At 35.6% G+C, this 21,176-nt stretch overlaps 1 protein-coding gene across 2 annotated transcripts in view; it reads right to left on the bottom strand.

Moving 5' to 3' along the window:
* KLHL1 (kelch like family member 1) overlaps window positions 1-21,176 on the bottom strand; it is a gene marked incomplete at both ends in the record, with an annotated part of 209,563 nt that overhangs the window by 62,414 nt on the left and 125,973 nt on the right. For both annotated transcript variants that reach the window (XM_082060226.1, XM_082060227.1), the window contains one exon: window positions 15,433-15,645. In XM_082060226.1, coding sequence (XP_081916352.1) covers window positions 15,433-15,645 — 213 coding nt within the window. The remainder of the gene's footprint in view (window positions 1-15,432; window positions 15,646-21,176) is intronic.

The raw sequence follows: 21,176 nt of genomic DNA, 5'->3' as shown, positions 1-21,176 counted from the left end.
AGTTACCCAAAAGGGGAGAGGAGGAAACAGGCGTTTCTTCAGGACAGTGCTCCTCCAGGACAGGTGTCAGGGCTATAAAACTGAACAAAGTGAGAAAGTGTTCCCTGCATGCCAAAGTAAGATACTAAACAACTGCAAAAGTTTTAATCTTCTTATTTATTCAAAGTGATAGTGCCAAAAATGGCACAGCACCATTCAAAATCATGCTTGTGTGTTCTCTATTTGTCCATCTCTATTTATTGTTATTTAGAATCCTGAATAGCTCTTAACAAAACTTAATTATTGTCTACCCTGAACAGTATTAAATTTCAAAACCCTAACACATCAGTTTTATCACAGACAGAAAGCAATTTCCAGTTCTTTACAAATTTTCCCAGTATCTGGATGCATTCTCCCTCTAAAAAACCTTGGAGTCCTGTGTCCTCAGAAACTTACATGCCAATGTTATGTGGTATTCCAGGATTAGCCTTATCTTAATAGTATTAATAATCATAACAGAAGAACAAAAAGCTTAAAATCCCTTAAACGAACTGTGAATAAATGAAATGTGGATTTTTATGGCACATTTTGTTTAACAAAGCCCATGAGTCTCTTTCTTGATCCAAAAGGCATCTGAAGTCACTTGACAACCTTGAGTCAGAGAAGCACATTACCATATGAAACAAAAATCTGAAGAAGAAATGACCTAAAGTTTGCATATTGAATGGTTTTCAAGAGAGATATTTGATTAGCCTTCATTGTCCTTTTATGTGTCTTCTCTGTATGGATTTGTTACGGCTGGTTATTGATGATGATCATAGTAATGCAGCTACCAGGAAAGAATAGAGGCTTCTGAAATGCAAGGTCATGATTGTTCTTTGTACAGATTAAAATGAAAAACAAATAAAAGGTTTGTATGAATTCCTGGTAAGTATTAAAAAAACAAAAAAAAAAACAAAAAAAAACAAAAAAACAAAAAAAAACCAAAAAAACCCCTGCTTTAAAACTCTGTTTAAAAAAATTCTTGGTCCACTTTCAAAGGCTTACCATGCTTATGCTGCTGTAGCTCTTTAGCCAGAACTCTGATTAGAATAATCTTTATCTGTCTAAAGCTGGTAGATGAAGCTATTATTCCTACATCATTTCATTGGTCAACTAATGGAAATATTTTAGTTACCTGATGCAGTAAAAGGACTAAATTTTTTGACACTTTGTATTTTCTGTCTATAAGACAACTGCAAGAAATGCCTGTAAATACTACTGCAGATTTCAACTTAGTTCATTGTTATTCTGATTTAAATTCTATATAGCCATTTTTAAAAATATCAGTTAGGCTATTTATGCTCCACTGCAAACATGAAGGAAAAAAAAAAAGTCCCCTATAAAATGCTACTTGTTTTTTACAAAACCAATAATCTCTGAGCTACTTCTGTTGGATACAAACCCTATTGTTATAAAGACTTATTGTTTAATAATGCTTAAACTTCATATCGTTATTTAAAAGGTTTTGAATCAATGTGATAAAATAATAGTGAGTTAACTACTTTTTTTGTTTGTTTTATCTTAAGTGTTTGTTGGAATGCTCCATTGTCAAAAAAATTCTGTAGACTTCCTGAGAGAGCTGAATGTAGGTTCTGCAGCCGGCAGCTGATCTGCAATTGGCATGTACAGTTTTCGTAGGTAAATTGATCTTGGAGACAGTATGTTTCTCAGGACAATTCTACAATGATTGTAAATAGTTTTCTTATTTATTTTTCCAAGAACAGCCTGATGTCAGACTTAATTATTGCCACTTAAACTAAAGCTTATAGGTAGAAACAACAGTATACCAAGCTAATGTCATTAACAGCATACCAAATGGATCTACTTCTGTATTAAAACATTTGGTCATGCATCAATTAATTCAGGATTCTGACTGAATTGAAATATCCATGTCTTCTCTAGGATTAAAATGATGGCTGATGTGAACAAGATCTTTGGTTTAGTCCACATGTATTAAATAGATATCAGCCATTATTAAAAACTTAAATGAAATTGAGGGCAGATAATTTAAATGCTAATCTCCCTAAGAAGGTTTAAATCAGGAATAATAGGGTTTCATTTAAATTGTGATCTCATATTATTATGAATCTCGTTCAAAACTAGCTAGAAAAGAATGAATGCTCTCATCATGATCTAGATAATAAAGCACTTTAACTTTCTCTTCTAGAAGTGATGGAAGGTTTTTTTTGTTTGTTTGTTTTTCATTGAAAGTCCAATAAGATTGAGAAATGAAATGGCATATGAAAGGTGTTGCCTTTTTTCTGGAAGGCATGAGAGGTTCTGCTTGAATTAATTTGATTTGTCTGATATAGAGTCCCAACTTTTTATCTAGATTAACACATTCCAGATGATTCCCAAATCTCACTATGCTAAGCTTTATCCTAATAATTTTATCTATTTAGTGTCACAAAATATAGTAGGAAAATCATACTGAAAATTCTGAAAATAAACATAATATGGAGAGAGAAAACTCAGCACCTCCTGCTAGGAAGTATGATACTATAAGTAATCTTGAGTTAACTAGTTACTAATTAGTCTTCACAAACATTTTTAAGAGGCCATGTAAGTTTTTTACATTTATGGTGATTATGTACCAGACATTACAAGCAGATTCAATTGAATTATTTGACTCCCTGACATATACCCAAGAACAAAAGTGTACATGCAAACACTCTTTGTGGGGCTCAGAAATATGCATGAATAGGCTTCCAATGACAAGAGACACATCATCAAAAATCATCAGACTCTGCCTGCCTAGTATGTCAAAATAAAATATGTTGTTTTCTTTTTTAACTATCTCTTTCATAGACAAAGCCTTGAAAACATATACATAATACTCTATATATTACAAAAAGGAAGAAAACTAATAGTGATTTTTTTTTTTTCCTCCAAGACAGAAAGCATTTGCCATGAAAAACTAGAACTTTCATATTAACAGTTTTTTGAGGTTTTGACTGATATCTTCAGAATCAAAACTTTCTACAAAACATGTTTTTTTGTTTGGCTGGGCATTCTTTTAGTGGGTGATTTGGTTTTTAGTTTATGTTTTCTGCAGAAAATATATCACAGTTTTTAATAATTTTTCTTACTTCTCCTGTTTCATTTGAAAATTTACAGCCCATTTTCTGACCACCTTCTCCAATACAAAGATCCTTACTGCATAGTTTTTTGCACAAAGGTGCTTATATGCTTGAAAAAGTGGATAAAAGCATCTCAGAATCAACAGTTCTCCAATACTATGGGTCAGTTCTAAAATAATTTTCTTCCTTTGTCCAAGATAAAAATGTAAGATAGTTGTGAAATTAATTACAGAAATGTACTGAGGAATGAAGCTAAAGTTTGGCTTGCTTCTTTCAATTTCACTTTAATTTTTGCTCTCACAAAATTGAGTGAATTTGCTGCTTAACATCTGTACTTGAAAATAATATTTAAGCAAGCAAGAATTATGACTTTCTTGACAACGCAAGATATTAATTTAAATGTGAGCATTAAAACTTAAAATGGTTTCCACTATTATTACTATTAACTATTCTAAAGTAAAACAAGTAAGATATTTCAGTCATCAGTAATATTTTCTAAAAAGAATTTTTTTTTTAGCCATAACAAGTTAATTTTTCATTAAAAAAATACTAAGCAAGAATGAGAACAGCACGTTTGCACTGTTTATATTTCAAGTATTTAGGGCTATTGATTAAGCACATATTATTACTATGTGTAAAAATTATATTCAGAGAACAACAATATAAGAAAACTTTTACATTTCAATTAAAATTTTGAGTACTGCTTAGAAAAAGACATCAGAAATTATATATTAATTTGAAAATTGTGCCAGTTTTGTACAAAACAAATTAATTTTGCATCGCAAAATGAACAGCTTCAGGAATCTTATAATTATAAATTTATTCCAAATACCTTTTAACACTTCTTTTAATTTTAAATTAGTATATTATGAAAAGAAAATAAAAATGTACCGCAGTCATAAAATTATTTTCCACCATTTTTTGTGTCTTTGAGGCTATGCTATTACCAACAGTGTTATTCTTTGTCCAGCCCTTGATTCTCAAATAGATTTTAACTGAAGTCAATTAAATCACTTAATTATTCCCTCAGTCTCTCCTTTAAGTCTTTTAGAAAATGCAAAGTTTTTTATCTTATCTGGACTCCTAAATGTAGAGATCACAAGGTCGTGAACTGATCATGTATGGAGCTGAAGTTTAAACTCCTTTTCTAAATCCCATTTTATCCAACTGAACCTTACTGATATTACTTAAAGAACTTTTTGTTTTGCTAGAAATTGAATGAATTGAGCTAAATCCAACATAATCATCTGCTTTACTCACTTGACAGTTTTGTAACTAGAAGGCTTAAACTGAAATTTTAAATAATGCTTATACCTAACTTACTGAGTTTTTTCAAACAACCATTGTCTTAGGAATAAAATAATGAAATGTCTTTGCAGTTAATAAGTTCTCTAGTCTAGAATGTCTCATTTTGCTTTGTTTTTTACCATTTTCTTCCAGCTCATCAAATATTCTGGATCTGTTTGGAATTCTTTCTAACTTATTCATGCTTAATTAATGATTTCAGTAAAACTGTTTTAGCTCAGAGATGATTTCTATGCATTTTTCTATAGTAACACAAATATTCAGTAGATGAAAATCAATATTTATGTTGCTCGTGGAATTAATTATTCATAATGTGTGAGTTAGTCAAGGCAGTTGCTTCAACCAACTCACAAAAAAGAGACTATACTAAATACTTCTTATTTCTGTATTCTCAGAGAAAGGTAATTTTCTCCCCAGCAATGAGATGCAGCAGACTTCAGGATCTTTAAGAAACTCTAGGCTAGTTCTTTATTGAAACATACTGCTAATCATTTCTGTCACAATCTACATTAATATTTACCACTTAGATACAACAGGCTTTCATTAGACTATGTCTGTGATCTGTGTATGCATGCAGGTGATAATGTATTGCAAAGAAATCAGTCACACAGCAATAACAGTGAATGGTTCTGGACTGGAATTTTTGAAAGAAATCTGATTGTGTTTTCTGTCTAACAACTGAACTCTGACACCTACTAAACTGGTATTTTTGGTGATCACAGTCACTGGCAGAGGAAATGTATTCAGTGTTTAATTGATATGTAATTTCAGCTTTTTCCCCACATGGTCAAAGTAATTTCATACTCAGAAGAAAGTTTAAACTGGCCTTTTACCCTTCAGTCATAATCCTTAGTCCTCATTATACCTCCCCAACAACAGGGTACAAAAAGCAAAACAAACCAAAAATAAGATAGCATAGTTTAAGCTTGTTTTCCTTAACCTATCATTAGGCTACCAAAATGAATACATTAGATAAGCAAATATTCATACACATACACATTCTCTAAGGTTTTACCTTTGATATAAAAATGGAGAAACTTGATTTTTTTCCCAGCTCTCTTGAATAAACTAAGTAATGGGATTGGAATATTCATTGGTAGCATCTGTGGAAAGTAATTAAACTGTGGTGTTGAAATCACTTCCACATCATTAATGCTTCCCCAAACCTTATGATTTAATGAGCTCATTTATTAAATTCTTCAATATCATTTCCTATAAGTGGTCCCTTGTTATTATTTATCATACTGTTTGAATTTTAATTTTAACTCAACTTATAAATATACCCACACTTTTTTGGCATACATACTGACCTTTGTTGGACTACTAGTACTACTGGGCCTGTCTTTGAAACTGGTACTTATTTGACCAATTTACTTATCACCCTGATGTGTTACTGATTAAAGTGTGATTCAGTTTAGGAAAGCAGTAATTGTTTTATTCTGCTCCCTAGCCAGCCTTTGCCTCTAGTGTGTCTCTTCACAATTTTATCCATCTATGCATTTTACATAGTGGCAGAAATAAGGAGTGCAAAATCTAAGATACAAGCTTTTTACACAATTATACTGATGCAGAGATCTACATTTAAACTCACCATGGTAGGTTCGCTAGCAAATGAAGAAAAATATCTTTATTTCATGATAAATGCCTTCTTAAAGCAAATACCTATCTCCTATGTTCGATGTTTACTTTCCAGATTTTAGGTGAGATGAATCTCAGAATATTTGTATTTTTTCTTCTCTAATCCTTGATGAAAAAAGTAATATAATAATTCTGAGACCCATGCATGTTTTTGCAATAGTGTTAAAATACTACATAAGAAATAAGAGAACTTCTAAAGGTCAAATTACATTCATAAGGGAGACGATTTTAAAAAAAAAAAAAAAAAGACACTAAAAAAAAAAAAAAAAAAAAGGTAAAAAATAACCCAACACTACAGGTAACAGAAAGGTTGAGCTATGACAAAATATTCTTATCTTCTGCTCTCCTTTCGTTCAAAGGCAGATATTTTTATTTTAAGCTCCTGTGAATCAAATTACTTTTTTTTTTTATTTCGAAAGTGATAAATTGAGTAGAAGATTAGGTAAAAGCATGAGAGATGTCAGCAAATGGAACACAAATGTTATTCAGTCAATCATAGGTAATAGCCTACATTTGAAAATTACTGGTTTGTATTTTTAATTGTAGATAACTGAAGTCTACCAAAAGTGATGTCATTTTCATAAAAGTCCTGTAAGAGAATAAGTACAAAGAAATGAAATACAAAAGAAGCATCTTTTCCATAAATAATGTTCTCCTTTTTCAAACAGGATCTTCAAGTCTTAGAAACAGGTAAAAAGGATGGATAATAAATCCTCAAATGAGAAACTGTGTGGTGCAACTGACACACTGGATGGAAGGGATGCCATCCATAGACACCTGGACATGTCTGAGAGGTGGGACCATGCAAAGCTCATGAAGTTCCACAGGGCCAAGTGCAAAGTCCAGCACATGCATCAAGGCAATCTCAAGCACAAATACAGGCTGGTGGAGAATGGATTGAGAGCACTCTGAGGAGAAGGATTTGGGGTTTTTGGTTGAGGAGAAGCTCAACATGACCCAACAATGTGAGCTTGCAGCCCAGAAAGCCAACTGTATATTGGGCTGTACCAAAAGAAGTATGACCAGTGTGTCAAGGGAGGTCATTCTTTCCCTCTGTTCTGGAGTATTGCATCCAGCTATGGATACTCCTACATAAGGAGGACATAGAGCTGTCAGAGTGAGTGCAGAGGAGGGCCATGAAGATGATCAGAGGGCTGAAGCACCTCTCCTATGAAGACAGGCTGAGAGACTTGGGCTTATTTAGTCTGGAGAAGGCTCTGGGGAGACCTTATAAGAGGCCTTTCAGTACTTCAAAGGAGCCTACAAGGCAGGTGAAGAGGGACTCTTTACAAGGGCTTGTACTGACAGCTTTAAACTGAAAGACAATAGATTTAGATTAGATAGAAGGAAGAAATTATTCACCATGAGTCTGGTGAGGCACCGGAACAGGCTGCCCAGAGACGTTGTGGATTCTCCATCCCTGGAAGTGTTCAAGGCCAGGCTGGATGGGGCTTTGAGCAACCTGGTCTAGTGGAAGGTGTCTCTGCCCAATGCAGGGGTAGCAGAACTAGATGATCTTTAAGGTTGCTTCCAACCCAAACATTTATATGCTCCTATGATCCTTCTAAAACACATCTAAATAATAAGCTATACAGAGGGATATTGAGATTATTCTACAAGCTTGCCTGAACTCTCCTACTTTTATGGACTGACAAGTTACTAATTCTCAATGAAATTAATTTGTTTCTATTTACTTGAAGTTAACATAAAAATTACATTAAAAATATTGTCAAACTTCCTCACATTCCCAAATTTATATTATTCTGATATCGGCTGACATTCCAATCGAGTTATTGCTTAATTCACTTGCATAAAACCAGCATTTAGCACCGAGATACCACATGGCATCTAAAAATCCACACAGGGCCAGTAAATAAGGCACTGGATTTATGTGGGAGCGCTTCCAGAAAATTTGCTGGGAGCCAGACAGCATGATAATTCATGGTACTTTTCAAATCAGCACATGGTTCTGTTCCTGTGTGCTGAGAACTGTACTAGATCTTCATTGCCTACGGTGGAAGGTCAGAAATGTAGCTGGTGCGGAGAAACCTACACCCACAGGTGAATAAGAAACTGAATCATGCCTTCAGTCCTTTCAGATGCAACTTTTAATCTCTTGCCATCTAATTCATTTAAAAATTATTCAAAGAATTCACAAAATATTGTAGATAATAACTGAATATATGCACATGCTTAGCACTTATCCTAGACCTATAGGTGAGAACCAATCGAAAAAACTTAGAACTCTGGTCTGGTGTGAATTCATATCAGCTGCACTTCTTCAGTGATTCTACAGACGGTTAGAGAACTGAAAAAGGTTATAACTTCATATAATCAATTACACTGCTCTGAAGGGGAAAGTTAGAGATTGACTGACATAGAGTGGATACTCTCTGGTTTTGCTGACCAAAGGATCCTTCAATTGTTTCATCTAGCCCAATATATATCGAAAAGGTCAGAATTTGATCAACCTCAGTCTGACATCTGCCTGGTTGTTTTTTAGCGGTACAGAGAAATACCTCTTTGACAAATGACAGCTGAGCTGTGGAAGGAATTCACAAGTTTGTCTCACAATGTTGATCATCCAAGCTAGGATTTAAAGGATTGCTGCTTGATTATTATATCCAAATTCATATACACTTTAAAAATCATGTATATCCAGATGTAATATGTGCTTTCCAAGAGGATTTAGAGGCTTAGCATTTCCTACAGGTTCCCTACAACACCTCTATATAAATAAAACAAGAACTCAAGTGGATCAGTTCACTTTGTCTCCAGTGACTTACAGAGTATTTAAGCACTTTATAGGGCCTGGATTGTTTCTGCCCCTGGGCAAGGGCTCTAATTTAGATGCCTATATTAGTTTCACAGGATCTAAGCCACAGCGTGTTTAATAATCGAAGACTATGCAGGATCCTACAGATGTGATTTGCAAGCCTCCAAAACTGAAATTATTAAAAATGTTGCAGAGAGAAAGTCGATAATATCAAGGCTTTACCCTATGCTATTTTTTAGCTTTCATAGTTAACCAATGATTTACTATTACAAGCAATTGCAGAAAACATCCATTATAAACACAGCACACTGGTGGAGTACAAGTTATCTGTAACCATTTCTGCAAGTAAATATTTGTTCTCTTTTTATCATGCACATCTTTGCTGAGAAACATTAAAACATAAATATGATATGCTCATTTTTTACTAGTCATGCTATTCTAGGCACTCAGTATAATGTGTTAACTCCTAACTCTTGCATGTAAATTCCTTTAGCAGCCTAACTGTCATTAGCAACTTCTCACACTCTTAAGGAACACCATAAAAATAATGTTTTGCCCAATGGAAGCTGCACAGATTCTTGGCACATGCTGTAGCCTGAACATTAACAGATAAACTATGTGCAGACAATCAGCAAAACCAAGATTTTAATCTTTGTAAATACGATCACAGAATCACAGAATGTTAGGGACTGGAAGGGACCTCAAAAGATCATCTGGTCCAATCCCCCTGCCAGAGCAGGAATGCCTAGATGAGGTTACGCAGAAAGGCATCCAGGCGGGTTTTGAATGTCTCCAGAGTAGGACGCTCCACAACCTCCCTGGGCAGCCTGTTCCAGTGCTCTGCCACCCTTACTGAGAAGAAGTTTCTTCTCAAATTTAAGTGTCAATTCCTGTCTTCCAGTTTGATCCCATTGCCCCTTGTCCTATCATTGGTTGTCACTGAGAAGAGCCTGACTCCATCCTCATGACACTCACCCTTTACATATTTATAAACATTAATGAGGTCACCCCTCAGTCTCCTCTTCTCCAAGCTAAAGAGACCCAGCTCCCTCAGCCTTTCCTCATAAGGGAGATGTTTCACTCCCTTAATCATCTTTATGGCTCTGCGCTGGACCCTCTCCAGCAGTTCCCTGTCCTTCTTGAACTGAGGGGCCCAGAACTGGACACAATATTCCAGGTGTGGTCTCACCAGGGCAGAGTAGAGGGGGAGGAGAACCTCTCTCGACCTACTAACCACCCCTCTTCTAATACACACCAGGATGCCATTGGCCTTCCTGGCCACAAGGGCACAGTGCTGGCTCATGGTCATCCTGCTGTCCACCAGGAACCCCAGGTCCCTTTCGCCTACACTGCTCTCCAACAGGACATTCCTCAACTTATACTGGGAGCTGGGGCTGTTCGTCCCCAGGTGCAAGACTCTACACTTTCCCTTGTTATATTTAATTAATTTTTTCCCTGCCCAACTCTCCAGCCTGTCCAGGTCTCACTGGATGGCAGCACAGCCTGCTGGCATGTCAGCCACTCCTCTTAGTTTTCTGTCATCAGCAAACTTGCTGACAGTGCACTCTATTCCCTCATTCAAGTAGTTGATGAATATATTGAATAGTTCTGGTCCCGGTACCGACCCTTGAGGCACTCCACTAGATACAGGCCTCCAACTAGACTCTGCCCCATTGACCACAACTCTCTGGCTTCTTTCCTTCAGCCAGTTCACAGTCCACCTCACTACCCGATCGTCCAGATCACACTTTCTCAGTTTAGATGCAAGGATGCTGTGGGAGGCTGTGTCAAATGCTTTACTGAAGTCAAGGTAGACCACATCCACTGCTTTACCATTATCTATCTACCTGGTTATGTCCTCATAAAAGGCTATGAGGTTGGTTAAGCATGACTTCCCCTTGGTGAAGCCATGTTGACTGTGCCTAATGACCCTGTTATCCTTGAAATGCCTTGAGATGGCACCAAGGATAAGTTGTTCCATCACCTTTCCAGGGACGGAGGTGAGGCTGACCAGTCTATAGTTACCTGGGTTCTCCTTCTTGCCCTTTTTGAAGACTGGGTTACCCGAGTTCTCCTTCTTGCCCTTTTTGAAGACTGGAGTGACATTTGCTTTTCTCCAGTCCTCAGGAACCTCTCCCATTTCCCAAGACTTGGCAAAGATGATGGAGAGTGGTCTAGCAATGACCTCAGCCAGCTCCCTCAGCAACTGTGGGTGCATTCCACCAGGACCCATGGATTTATGCATGTCCAGATTGCTTAACTGGTCCCCAACCCAGTCCTCATCAACCGAGGCAAACTCCTCCATTGTCCTGACTCTCTCTGGGGCCTCAGGGGTATGGGGCTCCTCAGGACAGCCTCTGACAGTGTAGACAAAGAAGGCATTCAGTAACTCTGCCTTCTCTGTATCTTCTGTCACCAGGACATTCACCTCATTCATCAGTGGGCCTACATTGCTTCTAGTGTTGGTTTTATCTGCCATGTATTTGAAGAAGCTCTTTCTGTTGTCCTTGATTACATTAGTAGTAAACAAAATGGGGCTAGGCAGAGGCTCAAACATACTGATTGAATTGAATGTTTCCAGGTATAGCTTGAGTCAGGGAATAGGAAGTACAAGCACAGAAAAAATTAAAAAAAAATAATTTAAAAAGAATTGTTTTGGGAAATAAGGAGAGAAAGATAAGGAGAATTCAGTGATGTACACTTTTCTATATTGTTTGCTTTGTGGGTCAGAAGTTAATGTGTTAGCTTCAACTGCAGAAAAGGTTAGGCTTTTGCCTATATAGAATTAGTGAGACTCCAGATGAATCATTTTGCTCCCTGAGCTGTGGGGATGGTAATCACTAGATCACACATCATCAGGAAAGTAGTGATTAGATGATGGGTCAGGACAGTCATCAGGAAACTAGGAGAGAACACCTTTAGCTATTCCAGCCAGACTTTAATGTGTATATCTTTCCACAAATACAGATTTTCAGACCTAAATAAAAGGTTCACAAGAATATTCTACTATAAAAGAATGAAAGAAATATTTTTATGTTTATGTATATGTCCATGTGCAAGTGCATGCACCAATATATGCTGGAAAAATGGTTCTGTCTGAACATCAGGGAACATCTTTATACTGTGAGGGTGACTGGGCCTTGACACAGTCCTTGGATGTATTAAAAAACATGTGGACATGGTCCTGGGCAACTGGCTCTAGGTGGCCCTGCCTGAGCAGAGTTGTTGGACAAGATGACCTCCAGAGGTCCATTCCAACCTCAGCCACTCTGTGATTCTGTAATTATGTATGTGTTTATCATATCATATCAAGTCAAAAAAGAGATCCACAAACTGTCTTTAGAGGATTTGATTTTGTTTGCATGTATCATTTTTGTTTGATTTTTTAAAAAGATTAGAATTATTTTATTCAAATTTCATTTAAAAATACTGCTGAAAATTGAGGGCAACTGTGGTACCTTTTAGCCTTTCAGACATAAAAAGTAACTGCATAGAGCTTTTGGATAACTGAAAAAATGTCAGCTTAACAATATTTTTTTTATTTGTTTCTTAACTTGTTTGTTTGTTAACTTAGTGAAGAATGTTATTAAAAATCACAAGAAAAATGTTTATTATAAGTTTATAACTGAACAATTCAAGTAAATAAACTGAAATACTTGAGTATTTCCAAATGTTTACTCCCTTGAATCCTTTAAGAGTGGAAATGAACATACTAAATTTATATGTTTTATATACAAATTAAAACAAAATATTTGGAAGACCTATTGAAAGGAAGTCACTAAATCTCACCTCTTCTAGTTTCACTTGAATGAAAGAATATGAACTGGTTCCATTTAGCAGATGGTTTCAGGCAAATCAAAGGAGCAAAAATAAACTAAAGTTCTATGGCCGCATTGTAAGTTCTATTATTTCATTTTCAGCTCCATGATACTTTTAATATGTTAATAATGATTGACATCCCCTAAATTATTCTATTGAATTCTGAATTACACTGTCTCATATCCTATTATGGAAGTCTGACTACATTGCCAATATCATTACTCCACCTTGACAGTGAAATGAGGTATCATAAAAACTCATGCTATAAATTTAAGCCTTTATTTTAAGGGGATCTCATTACAATATTTCCAATCTGTTAGTAATTGTTGCAGTCTATGACTTCATCTTTTTTAGTGAATTTAAAAGTAAGGAATCCAAGTAGTTTTTTGTTGTTTGTTTGTTTGTTTGTTTGTTTGTTTTTCCTCAAAGGTGCAATGAATAGCTTTTAATTTTGACCTGGTTTCTCTCCAGAGAGCTCTTCAGTTAATTTTCAGTACAATGAAAATGATAGTGTGTTTTATTTTATTTACACTTAAATATAAACTATAGGAGGAAAAAATTCACCTTTTGGTAATAAGTAATAAATTTTTACCTTCAGCTCTCAATAATTTTCTGTTGAAACTTTGTTGTATCTTAATTTGAAAACACTTTTAGAATACTTTTTTAGCATTATATTAAACATTTCTATGATGCAGTACTAAATTATAGACAAGCACCAGTGCATAAGGGTTAATTTTCAGATCAAACTGAACAAAAACCACATAGAATTGCCAGGAATATATCACTCTAAAATAACTATTTTTGAAACTCCTTACAAACTGTTTTGAAAGTACTATTGATTTGGGTTTTGGTTTCGTGGGTGTTTGTTTTGTTTTGTTGGGTTATTTTGTTTGGTTGGTTTTGGTGGGTTTTTTTGGCTTGCTTTGTTTTGTTTTGTTTTTCATATGTTCTACTCACTGGTTACCTGCATCCTGGCTCTTCAGAAAGAAATGTGTTCTCTCTAAAAGTTGGACTTGAATCTGAATAAATAAATTTTATGAGAAATTTTCTAAAAAAACACACAATGGAATTAAGTTTGAGGTTAACACAACTGTTTTAGCAATTTATAGGTGGGTGTCAATGATGTGAAATACCAATGATACGTGTTTACATTTGTGATGCTTATCTATGATAGGCAGTAGAAATCTAGGATTTAAATCTGTTGCTAAACATGGGATACAGTGATACTTCATATACTTAAGGTATCCAGGATGATGTATAACAAAGTGGGCACAATTCACTTTCAGAAATGAGTGACATCAGTGCCGTTTGCAGTGTCTCAGAGTATCCTTATGCATTGGGGCCACAGAGGAAAACCAACAGTGTGGAGTGTAGACATAGCTACTCAACTACAAAGGGAATTGCCTTTAACACTGTGGATTAAGAGCTACAACACTCAACTTGGTAATGTGGGGATCACTGTTTTACATGCAATTAGGAGTGCAGAGGCAAGCAAAGTATGTGATGCCTAGATGAAGTAAAATCCCTATTGACTGGAGGAATGCAGATACATTTATAAGCCTATGACCTACTGGCTTTTGGAGGGGTAGCGGTGTAGGGAAGAGAGAAAGACTTGATGCTGTGTAAGCACTGCTCAGCAGTAGCCAAAACAATGGTGTGTTATCAACACTGTTTTAGCCACAAATGCAAAGCAGAGCACCATACAGGCTGCCTTGAAGAAAGTTAACTCCACCCCAGCCAGACCCAGTACACCAGCTGAAAACAGAATTATTATCTAGAGGTATTAAACAGAAGAAGATTACTATTTACTGAGAAAAAAGGAGGTAACTGAAACCTGAATCACAGAATCACAGAAACATTTACAGGAAGGGAGCTCCAAATGACCTCCAATGGTCAACTAGTTCAAACTCTCACTCAAATCACAGCTAATGCCAACTCTGGATTTGTTGATCACCTGATCTAGTTAATTCAGAAAAACCTTCAATGAAGAAGATTGCTTAACCTCTGAAAAATTTGCTGCTGTAGTTCAATGCAGTCCAAGTGATTTCCCCTGACAGTCAATGTTGAATCTGAAATGTCCATGCTACAAGCTGGTGCATTTGCCCCTTCTTATATTTTGTGGTGCTCTCAAGAAGAATTTGATTCCATGATCTTCCCTTCAGAAGTCTTAAGTTGCCGTTAGTTCATCATTTAGCCTTCTCTTCACCAGATTAAACAAGTCCACTTCCTCAGGCTCATCTCTGCTACCTTACATACCATCTTGGTAGCCCATCACTGGATCTTCTACAGTTTCTTCCTATGCCTTTTCAACTGTGGAGTACAACACTGGAAACAATATCCCAGCTGCAGCCTTAGCAGAAGCAGGTATTGTAGGACTAATGACTTTATGTGGATTGCTGACAGAATTTTTCCTGATGTAAATCAACACATGGTTTCCCTTGCTCACGTTGGTGGTTCCTACTCAGCCAGGTATCTGTCATAATCCCCAGTGATTTTTTTCTCACTAGATTTACTATTCTGCCTGTCTTTTTTTAGCGTGTTATGGTAGCTGTAGTTACTCCTCTTCAGTTTCACAACTCTGCACTTCTGGAGTAACTGTTGGACCAGTCCTCAAGTTTATTGAGGTCACTCCGGATGAAGTGCTGTTATTCATTTTTTATAATTCTGAACAGTTTTGCATTTAAACACCCAGAGCATTTGGCAGCTGCAGATTATAAATTCATAAGCATTTTCACAATAATGGTGATATTATTTCTGGGGGGGAAAAAAAAATAAAAAAATAAAAAAGAATACCTGAGGTGGAAGCAGTGGTAATCTGATATAAGCAAGTAGCATACTTAGGTCATTGCATCGCCTCTGCATATCGTACTTCACCCACATCATTAAGGCATGGAAAATGGTCTCTTCGTCAGGAACATTCACATCGTCACTAGCAAGAAGTTTATGGAGTTCTTCAGCAGGTAAAAGCAAAAATTCTTGATTTCTTATAACTTCCATTATATTCTCCTGAGAAGAAAAAAGTATGTCAGATTCAGTAATACTGAAAGAAAATAAAGGCAGCTGTTAAAGATAATACACCCATAGGATTAGTCAATATCTTCTATAATCAGCCCTCTTACATCTCATAAGAAAAATAAATCAAAGATGATTAGAATTTAACAGGTGTAGCTGTAATTCACATATTAATATATTCAAAAAATAATATGAAGATTATACGGCATTATTGTAATTAAAAATTGTCAGAATTAACAAAGTCTAGGGCAGATCTGTATATTATTTGTGATTTTAATAAACTCAGTTGTAATTGAGCACATTCAATATACCATAAATCTTTGCATACCCATACTACCTTTTCCTGTATTTTTGCACTATTTGATCTATTTCTTAAATAGCTTGTCAGTAATATACAGTTATATTATTGATATCCATATGATGACTGTCTATACATATGACAAGCCTGAGACAAATATCAACTCCATGAACTTAGCATTATTTCTCGAACTTATCCACCTAACATGCAAAATGTATACAGCAATTAATCTCACAGTATTTAAATTTACAATGCTTATAAATATAAAAACTATAAAAAGCTATATAAACTATATAAAACATATAAGCTACATAAACTAAACAAAAATGTTTCATTTAGTTGGCTGAATCCTAAGGACTGAATTAAGTGCTCTCTGAACTACCTACCCTACATTACCAGGACACAACAGAATCATAGTTTTGCAGGGAATCATTCTCCAAATATTTCTTTTAGGGTACTCGATCTCTGTGGAGAAACAGCAAATGTGTTCTCATATTCTTGATTAGTAGACAAGTGTAAGAAGAAACTAAAGTAAGTATAGACTGGAGACATCAGACCCTCCTCCTGGAAAAATATATCTAATTTTTGACATAAAACAGAAGTGTAAAATGTGTTGGAGGGAGAAGAAAGTTACAATTTCTGATAGACAAAATATAATCATGAACTTCCATCATGATATTTTGGATATATTTTGTGAGATCATGATGAGAAGCAGGGAAGAAATGACAAAAGACGAGTCAAGGACTTAATTGTAAGAACATCAAAATCAAGGGAAGTGGATAATTCCATGGCTACCCTCACTAAATTCAGGTCTTAGCATACCAAAATTCATACTAATGCTGTCTATAATTGCTTGTTTGAGTCTGGGCCAGGGGAAATACTGACTGGTCAGTATTACGGGAATGGAAATATAAGTAACACAGTATTACTGAGACAATGTAACTAGTAAAGAAAAAAAAAATGTTGCAAGACTTATAACATCAGAATTATACTCTGGCCCTAGTAAATCACATGTTGTCTTCCCCCCTGCCCCATGCAATACAATAAAATTATTTGTTTTAATTTTCCAAAGTTATATTTTTAAGTTTTTGTTTAAAAGGATCTATTGAAAATCAGCTCCATAAGATTTTGTATAAAGTAGCAGAGATGAGTAATAGAGACATAGACATGACAAAATAATGACAGAAATTAATTTAAATGTGTAATGCAATTGCACATTAAAAACATATGTGCAAACAGAATAAACTAGATAAAGTTGAAACTGATGCTTATTATTAGGAATGGGAATACATTTACATGTAAAACTTAACTTTCAATGAGTAACTTTTTAGTTCTACATAAACACCCAAAACAGAATGCTGACACAACAGGCAATCGAAGATATATGTATGGTCATCGTCTGTATTAACCATGCTGCTTAGTTGTCTTTACACGGCTGATAATTAGATAAAAAATTGAGTCAGTTCTTTTTTAAAAATTGCTTGATTAAATGTCAATAGGTACCTAAAAAGATGTTTATGGCCTAAGCTGATGACTCCCGATAAAGTTTAAATTGTGTGACTAGAACATTTTACAATGGCTTGGAAATGTAAGGGAACTAGTTTGCAGGTGCCTAACCACAAATTGCCTTAATTCGTTTTAATTAAAAAGCTGTAAAACTCAGAAAATTTCATTGCACTTCTCAATAAAATTATTTATAAGCCAAAGATTAATTAAAACTGGTTAAACTGACAATAAATCCCTTTATGAAAAAAAAAAAATATAACTCTACTTCTTAATAGGAACCAGCATCAAACTTTGCAATAGCATATTAATCCAAAGACCTAATATTATCGAGAAGCATTGTGATGGTGGAATACATTTTATGAACTCACAGAACTTAATTAATTTTGAATAACACTCAGAGCAGGAGCTCTACATTCAGAATAATATTTTTAAGTTTGATTAAGTTTTTTAATCATTTTTAATTGTTTTTTTCATTTGGATATATGCTTAAGGAGAACATATTCCAGTCTCTGTACTGATTTACAATTGACTGAAAGTAGAATCCAACAAAGTTTGCAGACAAAATGTATGAGCTCAAATCTGTTCTTCTAAACTTCTGGTTTGATGTTACTCAGAATCAAGTATTGTAGAAAATGCTATTTAATAAAAAATATGTAACTGTAACTTCTGTATATACATATTTAGATGGTATATTTATATATGTTATAAAATACCCACAAAATCCAGGTTCAGTCCTAAAAACTCTGTCCTTCAAGTATTTAGCATTTCTTAAACTAACTATTGAATGTTTAGAACTTCCTAGATCACATTTTAATTTCTTGAGATTCATTTCATTTGGAGCAGTAAAGCATATTTCAATGGCTTACTGTTTTATCAGAAATAATTTATTATATACTTACTGTGGAAAAAATATCTGCCTTTCTTTTAAAATATAATTGGTCTTCATTGCTGCATTTAGGAACAGGTAACAAAATACGTCTGTGATCTAGTGGCTAAAATTCTCAGGATAAATGAAATTTTAAATTGTCTTGAAATGAATGTGCAAGATAAGAATTGGGCTACTCAGTCCTCCTTTAGTGAAGTGCTTTTAGAAATGTTTAGGTCCTCACAGGCTGAGAAACCTTAGTTTTGAGAATAAGGGTACTCAGCATTTAAGCATGTCCTGGCTTATGTGACAGAGGTACGTGAGTTTTCAGGACCTGTAACTTTTGACTCTGATACTCAAGAAGCTTTGCAGATCTGCTCTTCACTGTCTCCTAAGTCCCATAAGATCAACTGAGCTGTGAATAATGCCTCTCCTGCATGGGTCATTCACTTAGCTTTTCCCTTCAGCAAGAATTTTAACATTTTAATTAAGTGGAGTAGTGGATTTTTCTTTTAAATTACAAAAGGTAACTTACAGTAGGAAGTATGAAAGTCTTTGAACCCACTTGGAGAAAGATATGTCTCACTTGGTTGCCCTTCCACTTTCTGAAAATGGTCATGTAATAACCATTGCTATGGGGTCATGGTAGAGCTGTTTCGCTTTTAAACCTTTTCAGCAGCACACAGGATTAGAATTAAATGACCATAAAATATTAGCACAGTAGAGTCATGTAAACAAAACATATCTGTATTTAAAGGTAGATAAGCAAGTACCTGAGTATCTGATTCTGACAGATTATGCATCATAGAAACATAAATGCTCTAATGAAATTAAAGGTTTCTCAAATGGAATTTAATAAAAATAAATTCTACTACATATATCCTTATAATCATGTTATCAATACAAATCAATTTGATTTTTTAAAATGAAGACTTGTAATGATCATTATTTCACATGGAATCAAATTATCTTGTAAAAGTTAGTTGTCATTGATGTTTACGTCACTGATTTCACTAATAAGCATGTACGAATTATTAAGGAAGAATCTAATTTTTTTGATGTTAGAAAAAATATGAAATAATTTTATACCTTGAGAAAGAATGTCATCTTCCAAGGGTGCTATTTAGAATGTATTACATCAGACTTGTCATAGCAATGAAATTCTTAGCAGGTTTTTTGGTTTTGGATTTTGGGGTCTGTCACAGAGGCACCCCGAAGTTAGTTTAAGGGACTACAGGGTCCAAAACAACTTTTATTAAACCGGTGAGAAACAGGGTTTTAGCACTCCACAAGTGACTTAAATACAGGTTCGGATATCAGTTGAGGAAAATTATTAAGGGGCAGCAACTAATACAACAGGCGGTCCACAGAGTGCATGCACATGGCTTCACCCAAAACAATGCTGGAGCCATCCCTGAGTCCCGGAGAAGTACACACTTGCCTAAACACGGTGTGGGATTATTTTAAAGAGATATACATACTCATAGTGAGTACAGCAAGTGTACACTCACGATTGTGTGAGGGTAAATTTATAATACACTCGCAATCCTGCGAGGGTTAATTTACTTACACGTGCAAATGTGCACGGAATATTACACGTGCTTATGTGGAAGCACGGGAGGAAAATACACTCGCGATTGTGCAAGGAAATAATTTATACACGTGCTCGTATTGAGCACAGAAAGTTACGCGTGCAAACGTGCACGGAATGTACACGTGCTTGTATTAAGCACGGAAAGTACACGTGCAAATGTGCACGGAAAGTTACACGTGCAAATGTGCACGGAAGGAAAATACACCCCGGATTATGCGAGGATTAATTTTACACGTGCTCATATTGAGCACACAAAGTTACACGTGCATATGTGCACGGAAAGTATAAATATACTCGCAATCCTGCAAGAAGTTTTACTCACAGCCGTGGCGGCAAGGCAAGCAGAGTCTCCATCCCGGGGAGGGGGGCTCTCGGCGGCAGCATCTTGCTCGTGCTCCGAGAGACCCGCGACAATGGGCGGAGTCTCGACGAGAGTCCCGTTTTTATATTGGTTGATCAGATCTGACTGTAGGCATTCTAGAAGCTTCGCTGCGCCCCCACCACGTGCCCAGCGGCTCAGTGGTGCCAAGGCATTCCCTTCTCCTAATGGCCCTGGCCAGGGTGCTCTGGGGCCAAACAAAACAAGCTGTTAGCCTCAAGTAGCAGAGAGAGAGGGAGATGTGCCTACTCCTTCCATACTGAAGGAGGGAGGGGGAGAGAGGGGGGTTTGCATTCTGCCACAGGGTCTTCCTTAAGAAATTTTACTCTTTATTGATTTTGATGCTGTGGCCTTTCCAATACAAAAATGAGGAATGCATAAAATAATGCTGAAAGAAAAAAAGATATCTATACTCTAGCCTTTCAATTAAATAGTACATGACTAATGTCAATTAATATTTTAAGCCCACACTGCTCTTACTTTAGAACCTAAGTTTTCATGAGACCATTTAAATGAATGCATAAACAGAACATCTTATTTCCATATTAAATCATATACTATACTTTCTAATATGCCAAGGACCTGAAAGTCAATTTTTATTTTGGTCAAGCCCCAAACTATTTCAGCTTGAAATTATTGTTGCTGTGCTACATTGAATTCAACCCTCCTGTTCTGTACATACAGTTTCCTTATCAGCTGTTATCATACAGGATTATGTCCCCTTTACAAAAGCTATCCTACTGTGTGTCTTCTTTCCCAAGGAGAATGGGCTTTTCAGGTTCATGAACTCCCATTAAACAAAGGACTAGTACTTATCCATATGCTTATGGTCTGGTTCTCCAGCAAAATCCCAGATTTTATCTGAGAGTGATCTCCATCTGCC

Source organism: Streptopelia decaocto, assembly GCF_964273445.1.
Source record: "Streptopelia decaocto genome assembly, chromosome: 1".
Lineage (NCBI taxonomy): Eukaryota > Metazoa > Chordata > Aves > Columbiformes > Columbidae > Streptopelia > Streptopelia decaocto.
This window is presented reverse-complemented; position numbering and strand designations above follow the sequence as displayed.